Raw genomic sequence first — 10949 nt, forward strand, 5'->3', positions numbered from 1 at the left:
AGATAGATAGATAGATAGATAGATAGATAGATAGATAGATAGATAGACAGAGGTATATTCAAAGCAGTAGAAATCTGTAACAGTAAAAATGAAAGAAGCACAGTTAAATGTAACACGTAGGAATCCTTGAAATATAATGTGGATTAAAAAAAAATTGCAAAATAATATATCCACTGTGATACCATTTTATAAAGTTAGGAAGCAAGCAAAAGTAAACAATATATTGTTTAGGAATACAAGGTTTTGTTTTAAACTATTGAAAATAATAAGCCAGGCACAGTGGCTCACACCTGTAATCCCAGCACTTTGGGAGGCTGAGGCGGGCGGATCACCTGAGGTCAGGAGTTCGTGACCAGCCTGCCAATGGAGTGAAACCGCGTCTCTACTAAAAATACAAAAATTAGCCAGGCATGGTGTCACATGCCTGTAGTCCCAGCTACTCAGGAGGCTGAAGCAGGAGAATTGCTTGAACCTGGAAGGTGGAGGTTGCAGTGAGCCAAGATCACGCCATTGCACTCCAGCCTGGGCAACAGAGTGAGACTCTGTCTAAAAAATAATAATAATAATAATAATGTACTAGAAAAGGGAGGCAGGGCATGGGCTTCAAATGGAGTGCTGATGCTTCCTTTCTCAGGGTAAGTGGGAGGCTCGTGGTGTTTGTTTTATTGTGCTTCATAACTTGTCTGTTATATGTATTATTATGTATATGTCAAATATTTCACAATAAAATTTTAAAGGTTCCATAATTTATATTTCAAAATTTTGTTTCTAGGGATCAATTCCTAAAATAATGATGAAAAATTAAGTTCAGCAAAAGTTTATCAGAGTGGTATTTATCATAGACAAAAAATGAAACAGCCTAGATGTCCAATACCATTTTTTAAAATCTTGCGTTTTTCAAGAAGGGATTTCAGAAAGTCATAAAAAGTACAGGCAGTGAGACAAAAGTAAAAACTTGCTGAAAAATTAAAGTTAAAAGAAAGAAGAAAGCAAAAGAAAGCCTAACTTTCTTTTAAGAAAAGTTAAGTAAGGTTAGTATGAAAAGTGTAAGTCATAATGTCTCCTATTCTAGAAGAGGCCCACAAACTTGACTATAAGCTTTCCAGTAACCAGGATAAAAAGGAAAACATGATTCACGTTGACTTTAAAATAAGAACATATCAACTGTTCTGATACTGAGACCAGAGAGAAATTTCTCTCCACATTAACTGTGTGGGCAAGTTATTTCACTTTTCTCTGTCTATGAAATAGAATCATACTATTACCTATTGATATAGCATTGCGAGAATTATCAAAGGTTAGTTCCTAGGACGGCACCTGGCAAGTATAAGCACTCAGATATGTTACTGATTAGCCAAAATGAGTGGCATTCTCAAGACTATCCTTATGGAAATCAATATCATGGAGGTAGATATTAAGAGATAAACATAGAGATATTCCTTGCCTTCGACAGGAAAGCCTCCCAACGATAGGACAGAAGTGTTGTGAATTTTCTGGTGTTTTGTCTGTGTTCATTCAATACATGTTTATTGAGCTCTTTATGCCAGGTTTTCTGTTTTATAATTACGGCCAGGGTACAGGTTATTAAGTTGGTGTTCTGCTTCAAGCAACTGTAAGTAGTTTAATCTTGAAGTCATTCTAATTTGTTGAATGATAAATAAAATTAATTGCTACATTTATTGAATTTTTTCTTTTCTTTTTTTTTTTTTTTTTTTGAGGCAGGATCTTACTCTGTCACCCAGGCTGGAGTGCAGTGGCACGATCTTGGCTCACTGCAACCTCCACCTCCCAGGTTCAACTGATTCCCTTGCCTCAGCCTCCCAAGTAGCTGGGATTACAGGCGCACACCACCAGATCCGGCTAATTTTTATATTTTCAGTAGAGACAGGGTTTTACCATGTTGGCCAGGCTGGTCTCAAACTCCTGGCCTCAAGTGATCCTCCCACCTTGGCCTCCCAAAGTGCTGGGATTACAAGTGTGAGCCACTGCGCCCAGCCCATTTATTGAATGTTAACTGGGCCTCAAATTCTGTACTAATTTCTTTACATATATTATCCCATTTAATCCTTACAACAACACTTTGAGGTCACAAATATTATCTCTATTTTTTGGTAAGATTTGAACCCTCGGAACGGGCAAGCCACTTCCTTGAAGTCACAGCCAGCAAGTATGGGTTCAGGCCAGAATTTGGATCCAGGCCTTCCTGATTGTAAAGTCCATATTCTTAGTCACTTCAGTATATTACCTTCTGTGGAATGAAACTGAAACATATCATACCTTGAAACCTTTTGTTCCAAATCTAAAATATTTTTCCCTGACACCCTCAGTCAAATAGTTCCTGATTGTTATTATCTTGTAATAAATTCATGCATAAATCTTATTATCTTCGTGGTTTTGGCTGTCAGGCTGGAGAGTTAACCTTTCCCTGGTCTGACTGTTCTGATTGGTACTCATCATTTAGTCAGTTGATTTGATCACCAACCTGAAATGTTTTCTTAAAAACCATTTTTAAATGGAAGGAGGCCAGGTACAGTGGCTCACGCCTGTAATCCCAGCACTTGAGGCCAAGGCGGGTGGATCACCTGACGTCAGGGGTTCGAGACCAGCCTGGCCAACTTGGTGAAACCCCATCTCTACCAAAAATACAAAAAATTAACTAGGCATGGTGGCGAGCGCTTGTAATCCCAGCCCACTCGGGAGGCTTAGGCAGGAGAATTGCCTGAACCTGGGAGGCAGAGGTTGCAGTGGAGATCGTGCCATTGCACTGCATCCTGGGCAACAAGAGCAAAACTCCATCTCAAAAATAAAATAAAAATAAAATAAAAGGGAAGGAATGTTTGGATTGGAAGTAGAAAGCTCTAGCAGTTGAGTTTGGTAATCTATAATCTTATGGGCCAAGACTCTAATGACTTGTTTTGGCCCCTGCTGAGGGCACTAAACTGTGTTGCCTCTGTTCCAGATTGTGAACCTTCTTCCTCAGTTTGCCAGCTAGTCAAAAGACAACCTTGTTAGTGTTTGCAATAAAGCTGCCTCTTTAAAGATCAAGAAAAGTCAGACTCCTGACAGTCTGACCTGGGCTCTTGAGTGTCCCTTGTCAATTGCAGTAATATAGATTTCAATTCAAACTATGAAATGTGTATGTCATGCTCACCGGGTAGGTTTACAGTCGAGAACTTTGCCTGTAATCATTTTCCTTCAGATGGGCATAACACAGTTATTCTGAGACTCCTGATAGTAGCGGCAGTGGCATGGTTAGGACCTCAAAAGCCACATACTATCAGATTAAAAAACACAGATGTGTTCAGCTCAGCGGCTTGAGGTGACTATGCAGTCTTGCATTGCACAGTTCAGAAGCCTATCAAGAAATTTATCATTCTTTTATATATATATGTGTGTATTTTAGAGATGGGGTCTATGATGCTGAAGCTGGTCTTGAACTCCTGGGCTCAAGCGATCCACCCATGTCAGCCTCCCAAAGTGCTGGGATTACAGGCATGAGCCACTACACCTGGTCCCCAAAATTTATCATTCTGAAAACTTGTATGAGGAGAGGATTTACTCTGGGGGATGGACAGAGTCTCTTGAAAGATAGAATGAAAGAGTAGAAGGCTGAAGTTTACATTTGTTGGATACATTAACCTCAAAAGTCTTCAATAAATGAAGACCCACTTGCAGATACTGATTTCTTTTTCCTTTTACTATGCTTCTAACCTTACTTTTGGCCTTTGTTCATAATACATGTTTTCTTCCTTTCCTGGCTTCCCATTCTTAAGTCATTTCATCTAGATACGTGTAGACCATCTGTCCTTCCAAAACGACAAGGGACAGGGGTGGAAACAAGAGGTGCAGTGTGAACAGAAAGCCAGGAAAAACCTTGCAATTTTTGGGCTCCTCTTTGCCTATCCTGCAGCCCCCTGGCGAACAAGAGGGAAACAGCTTGTATCCATTTGAGAAAGTGGCAATGGCTGCAGAAGGGGAAATGTGAGGCTGTTAAGCTCTCTTCCTAGACACGGAAAAACAATGCAGATGGTGGGTGGCGTGCTGGAATACACACATGCTGTGCCTCAGAATCAAACACAGTGGAGGCTTTTAATTTTCATTGAAGTAGAACATCAGAGGTTCCAACATTAGTGGAAAATAGGTTGGGTGAAGTAAAATATAAGCCAGTAATTTCAATTGCTTCCAAATATGCAATTAGAACTTTTCTACATTATGATAATTTTGTAATAACCTGTGTCTTTCCTCAAAAGATCCTCCCACAACCTTGGGGATTGATTACATGTATATGGCACTCCAGGAGTGCACCCACAGGATTGCCCCAGCTTAAGATGGCGGTTGAGTATCCCTTATCCAAAATGCTTGGGACCAGCAGTGTTTCAGATTTTGGAACATTTGTGTTACACTTACTGGTTGAGCATCACTAATCCAAAATTCAGGCCAGGTGCTGTGGCTCACACCTGTAATCCCAGCACTTTGGGAGGCCTGAGGTGGGCAGATAGCTTGAGCTGAAGGGTTTGAGAACAGCCCAGGCAACATAGGGTACCCCCATCTCTACAAAAAATACAAAAATTAGCCAGGCGTGGTGGTGCACGCCTATAGTCCCAGCTACTCAGAAGGCTAAGATGAAAAGGTCACTTGAGCCCAGGAGGTCGTGGCTGCAGTGAGCCATAATTGTGCCACTGCACTCCAGCCTAGGTGACAGTGCAAGACCCTGTCTGAAAAAAAAAAAAAATCCAGAATGCTCCAATAAGCATTTCCTTTTTGCATGATCTTTGAGCAACGTGTTGGTGCTCAAGAAATTTTGGATTTTGGGCCAGGTGCAGTGGCTCACGCCTGTAATCTCAGCACTTTGGGAGGCCAAGGCAGGCGGATCACCTGAGGTCAGGAGTTTGAGACCAGCCTGGCCAACATATAGTGAAACCTTGTCTCTACTAAAAACTACAAAAATTATCTGGGCATGGTGGCACATGCCTGTAGTCCCAGCTACTTGGGAAGCTGAGGCAGGAGAATCACTTGAACCCAGAAGGTGGAAGTTGTAGGGAGCCAAGATCATGCCACTGCACTCCAGCCTGGACAACAACAAAAAAAGTCGCTCAACAACAACAAAAGAAGTTTTGGATTTTGATGCATTTCAGATTTGGGGTTTTTGGATTAGCAATGTTTAACCGTGCATACACTTGACCCCTGTAGCCACATGATGTCTAGCTATTGCCCTTGAAAATTTAACCCTAATGAAGGTCCTTGAGATACTACCTTCAAAGTTCCCTAGCCTTAGCATAGTGGTCTTCAGTTAATAAATTTTGAACAAATAGGACATTAGTTCAAGTCTGTTTCCATTAGCTGTTTTGTGTGTAAAGAAAAACAGCTCTCCATGGCTCCCTCCAGCCATGTTTAAGACCTCAGAAATAAGGGGGTCCTGCCTCAGAAGAGCCTAAAAACCTAAAAGGAGAGGTGCTGCCCAAAATCAAATTACAGAGCTGAAGGAGTAAGCTTGGAAGTGGCCATATGACTTGGACAAGCAGAAGTTGATTGTTTTTAAGCCCTTTCAGATTCCAGTCACTTAAAAATAATCATAATAGAGCCCATTACCAAAAGACAAGTCTGAGTTTTCAAAGAACATTAGTAAAAATGCTAATCTGAGCATTGGAATGGTTGCTTGGGCATCTGCACTGGAAATTGACCTTACTGTCTGAAACAAAACAGAGGCGAGGCCTCGTGCCCCTATGGAGAACAGAGAATAAAGGCCTTTTGTAAGCCTTGAGCAAGCTGCAGCTGCTGCCAGTGTTACAAACAAGAAAGTTTTCAACCATGAATCTACCTGGTGAGATAAAGCTGAAAATTCATCTAATTCCAACATATGGGATTGCCCCATAGCTGTGAAACCTTCCAGATAAGAGTGGAATGAACACTCTAAATCATTAAAGTTGGCCCTGGAGAGCAGGGAGCACAGCCTTGTTTCACATGCCTTAAAGAAGCCCATAGGTGAACTTTTACCCAGGTTTCAGATTTCACTGAAAATCTGATTTAAACGTTGCAAAAAGTATGCCCATTTAGAAGATTTCGTCAGTCCTCCACTTTGTTTCAGGATAGTAAATTGAGTCATAAATCACACTTAAATTGAATCCTGAAAACTTTTGGTATTATCAAAAATTTATCAGCTCTGTAGAATGATGGTGTGACAAACATCAAATATTGAGTGGCAGTGTTGAAAAAGAGGCTTTCACCTAATATTGATGATGTTGATTTCTTTGGACATAGTTTTGTGTTTCATTTAAATGTGACTAAGCCCCATGGCTGTATAAGTTTATCCAAAACAACACAGTGCTATTCTACAGGAAGCGAATGTACTACTGCTCAGAAGTGGGAAATGGTGTGGTGTTGAGAGATAGTCTTTGGACCCAAATAGGGCTGAGTTCAAATCCCAGCTCTGTCACATGTAGCTGCATGTTACCTCAGTTTTCTCATCTGCAGAGTGGAGCTAATAGCAGCTGCTCCGTAGGCTGTTATAGTGACTATATGAGGCCAGGCACAGTGACTCACAGTGACTCACACCTATAATCCCAGCACTTTAGGAGGCCAAGGCAGGCAGATTGCTTGATCCCAGAAGTTCGAGACCAGCCTGGCAACATAGCAAGACCCCCATCTCTATTTACAAAAAAAAAAAAAGGTAATTTAAAAAAAGAACATAACGGTGAAGTACCTGGCCCATAGTACATACTCAGTAAATTAGGCCAGGCATGGTGGTTCATGTCTGTAATCCCAGCACTTTGGGAGGCCGAGGCCAGTGGATCACCTGAGGTCAGGAGTTCAAGATCAGCCTGGCCAACATGGTGAAATCCTATCTCTCCTAAAAATACAAAAATTAGCCAGGCATGGTGGTGCACGCCTGTAATCCCAGCTACTCAGGAGGCTGAGACAGGGGAATTGCTTGAACCTGGGAGGTAGAGGTTGCAGTGAGCCAAGATCACACCATTGCACTCCAGCCTGGGTGATGAGTGAAACTCCGTCTTAAAAAAAAAAAAAGGGAAAAAAAATGGTCACTGTTATAGGTTGATACAAAAGTAATTGTATTAAAATACAGTTCTATGTCTTGCTCATTGACACAGTCCCACTACTGAGGAAACAAATTTAGGTCTCTGTCAACTTACTGAGCTAGCTGAAGAAATGAGAGCTGAAAGAGAAATTCACTCTTAACTTTCTTATTTCGTGTCTCATATGTAAGTCCTATCTCTTATCAATGTCCTAACATTTTATTGCTATTTTGGGGAAACTTGAAAATATATTACTCTTCTTTAAAATTATGCTCTCAGACCTTTATGAATTTTTTAGAAGAGTAATCACTATTATTATCTTTAAAGCAAAATTAGGAATGCTTCTGTTCACAAGGTATCAGGATATCGGGACATTGCTGAGTCTGGGTCTGATCAGTAAACGTTATCAATCTGTTCCATTAACCATAAACATCTAGAGGCTAGGAATACCTAACTTCCTGGGAATGCAGCCCAGCAAGTCCCAGCCTCATCTTTCCTAGACCTTACTCAAAATGCTGTTGCTCTGGTTTGACTGTCTCTGACAATAGTAAGTGGCAGATCTGGGATAAGAACGTAGATCTTCTGTTTCTTAGTTTTTGAAGCTCTTACTGAGAATTGTACCTCAAAAATATAGTCCCAGTCATCAGCTGTTTTCTGCCATCAAACACAGCTGATCATCCCATGTTCCACGTCAAAATACTTTCCATTGACCCCAGGAACACTCTTTCTGTTTCCCTCCCAGTTTGAACGCCATGACCCTGTGGATGGGAGAATTACTGAGAGGCAGTTTGGTGGCATGCTACTTGCCTACAGTGGGGTGCAGTCCAAGAAGCTGACTGCCATGCAGAGGCAGCTCAAGAAGCACTTCAAAGAAGGAAAGGTAGGTAGCTTTGGCTGGAGGAAGAAAAGAAACCGTGGGAATGTATGGTTATTATTTAATATGAAGGTATTAACATAATAATGAGAGTATTTCATGAACCAATGATTACACCTAATTCATTTCTGGTACCTGAGGTCCAAAGGGAGAAAAGAAATAAGCAATGGGTGAGGAAGAGGACAGCGTCCAGAATCACCCCAGGTTTCTTGTTCAGGAAAGGATGGCACCAACTGAGATTGAGAATTTTAAAGGAGAGACTGGTTTAGATGGGAAAATAAAGAATTCAGTCATGGGCATCTTAAATTTAAGATGCCTGTGGACTATCCAAGTAGAGATAGTTAGCAAGCAGCTGCATATTCACATTACCTTAGAGGTCTGTGATAGATTTGGGAATCATCAACACATGTTAGAATTACAACCAGAAGAACAGATGAGATTACCCAAGGAGGGTATTTTACAGAAAAGAACTATGGGCCAAGGACAGAATCCAATGGGACACAAACATTTAAGCAGCTCAGGAAGCAAATCTAGAAGAAATGGTTAGCGAATACCTAAAGAAGCCGGGTGCAGTGGCCCACACCTGTAATCCCAACACTTTGGGAGGCTGAGGCAGGTGGATCACTTGAGGTCAGGAGTTCAAGACCAGCCTGGCCAACATGGTGAAACCACATCTCTACTAAAAATACAAAAATTAGCTGGACATGGTGGCGCGTGCCTATAATCCTAGCTACTCGGAGGCTGAGGCACAAGAATCACTTGAAACCGGGAGGCAGAGGTTGCAGTGAGCCAAGATTATGCCACTGCACTCCACCCTGGGCAACAGAGTGAGACTCCATCTCAAAAAAAAAAAGGAATACCTAAAGAGAGTAGTGAAATCAAAGCCAAGGAAATAGAGGGTTCAAGAACTGAGGGGTCTACTGTGTCACATATAACAGCGAGGATCCAGTAAGCTAAAGGTGGTAACATCCATTGGTTTTGGTGAAATGGCAATAATTGGGTGACCTTTGAGAGGGCTGTTTCATTAGAGTGGTCTAGTTGGAAGGCATATTCGATGAAAAGTACAGAAGCAGAGAAAGGAGAGAGGTGGAAGAGGAAGCTCTGGAAAGTGGGAAATCACATAGGCAAATTCCAAGGCAGTGTATTAGCCTGCTGGGGCTACTGTAACAACATACCACAGACTGGGTGGCTTTAACAAGAAAAATTTATTTTCTCACATTCCTGGAGGCTGGAATCCTGTGATGAAGGTGCCAGCTGATTTGGTTTCTGATAAGAGCTCTCCTCCTGCCTTGCAGGTAGCAGCTGCCTTTTCAATGTGTCCTCACACAGGCTTTCCTCAGTGTGTGTACATGAAGAGAGGGAGAAATCTCTTTGTGTTTCTTCTTATAAGAACATTAATCATAGCAGATTAGGGCCCCACCCTTGTGACCTCATTTAGCCTTGTTATTTCCTCTAAGGCCCCATCTCCAAATACAACCACATTGGGCACAGTAGGGGTTAGGGAGGGCTTCAACATATGAATGGGGTAGGGGGTGGGGTCAGTCCATAACAAGCAGGAAAAACAAACCTGGCATGTGTGAAGAACTGAAAAGGGACTAGTTTATATAGAAGGTTCTGAGCAAAAAGGAGAGTGGCCTGAGCTGAGCTCAGAGAGAGATATGAGGAACAGAACATGCAAGACTTCATAGGAATGGAGGGAGTTTGGAGTTTACTCACAGTGCAATGGAACGCCATTAAAGAGTTGTGCTTGCGATAGTTTACTGAGAATGATGTTTTCCAGTTTCATCCATGTCCCTACAAAGGACACGAACTCATCATTTTTTATGGCTGCATAGTATTCCATGGTGTATATGTGCCACATTTTCTTAATCCAGTCTATTGTTGTTGGACATTTGGGTTGGTTCCAAGTCTTTGCTATTGTGAATAGGTTCTCACTCATAGGTGGGAACTGAACAATGAGAACTCATGGACATAGGAAGGGGAACATCACATTCCGGGTACTGTTGTGGGGTGGGGGGGGCGGGGACAGCATTAGGAGATATACCTAATGCTAAATGACGAGCTAATGGGTGCAGGAAATCAACATGGCACATGGATACATATGTAACAAACCTGCACATTGTGCACATGTACCCTAAAACCTAAAGTATAATAAAAAAAAAAAAAAAAAAGAGTTGTGAGTAGTGAAATGACATGGTTGTATCTACGTTTGAAGAGACAATACTTTCCATTGTCTGTTTTATGTTTTTTGGAAAATAGTTTGTTTTTTTTTTTTTTAATGGAAGATAGTTTTATGGAAGATAGTTTGGAGAAGAGCAAGCATAGAAACAAAAAGACTGATAATAAGGCTATTAGAATTTAGGAGATGAGTTAGAGTTTTTTGAGCAGCCTTGAGGTTAGAGACCATGGATTTGTGGAACACAAGCAACACTGCTCTCTGGTACCTTTCAACACCAGCTGCCCCTGGTACAAGGAAAGAAAAGATGGTGGCTGCGCACGGTGGCTCACGCCTGTAATCCTAACACTTTGGGAGGTCAAGACATGCAGATCACCTGAGGTCAGGAGTTCAAGACCAGCCTGGCCAACATGGCAAAACGCTGTCTCTACTAAAAATACAAAAATTAGCCAGGCGTGGTGGTGGGCGCCTATAATCCCAGCTACTCAGGAGGCTGAGGCAGGAGAATCGCTTGAACCCGGGGAAGTGGGGGTGCAGAGGGAGGCAGAGGTTGCAGTGAACCAAGATTGCACCACTTCACTCCAGCCTGGGAGAAAGAAAGAAACTCTATCTCAAAAAAAAGATAGAGAGAAAGAAAGAAAAGATGATAGGACTGAGTCAGTGAGATGAACAAACGGAAGCAGAGACCAGTTAAAAGGTCAGGCCTCATCGGGCATGGTGGCACATACCTGTAATCCCAGCATTTTGGGAGGCCGAGGCAGGAGAATCAAAGTTTAAGACTTGCCACAATGTAAGACGTGTCTTTTCTTTTTATTTTTCTTTTCTTCTTCTTCTTCTTCTTCTTCTTCTTCTTCTTCTTCTTCTTCTT

General features: G+C 41.7%; 1 protein-coding gene across 3 annotated transcripts in view; it reads left to right on the forward strand.

Moving 5' to 3' along the window:
* Positions 1-10949, forward strand: part of LOC116463691 (calcium uptake protein 1, mitochondrial) — a 262265-nt gene that overhangs the window by 205007 nt on the left and 46309 nt on the right. For all 3 annotated transcript variants that reach the window (XM_058434807.1, XM_058434806.1, XM_032146908.2), the window contains one exon: positions 7774-7911. In XM_058434807.1, the coding sequence (XP_058290790.1) occupies positions 7774-7911 (138 nt within the window). The remainder of the gene's footprint in view (positions 1-7773; positions 7912-10949) is intronic.

Source organism: Hylobates moloch, unplaced genomic scaffold (assembly GCF_009828535.3).
Source record: "Hylobates moloch isolate HMO894 unplaced genomic scaffold, HMol_V3 SCAFFOLD_53, whole genome shotgun sequence".
NCBI lineage: Eukaryota > Metazoa > Chordata > Mammalia > Primates > Hylobatidae > Hylobates > Hylobates moloch.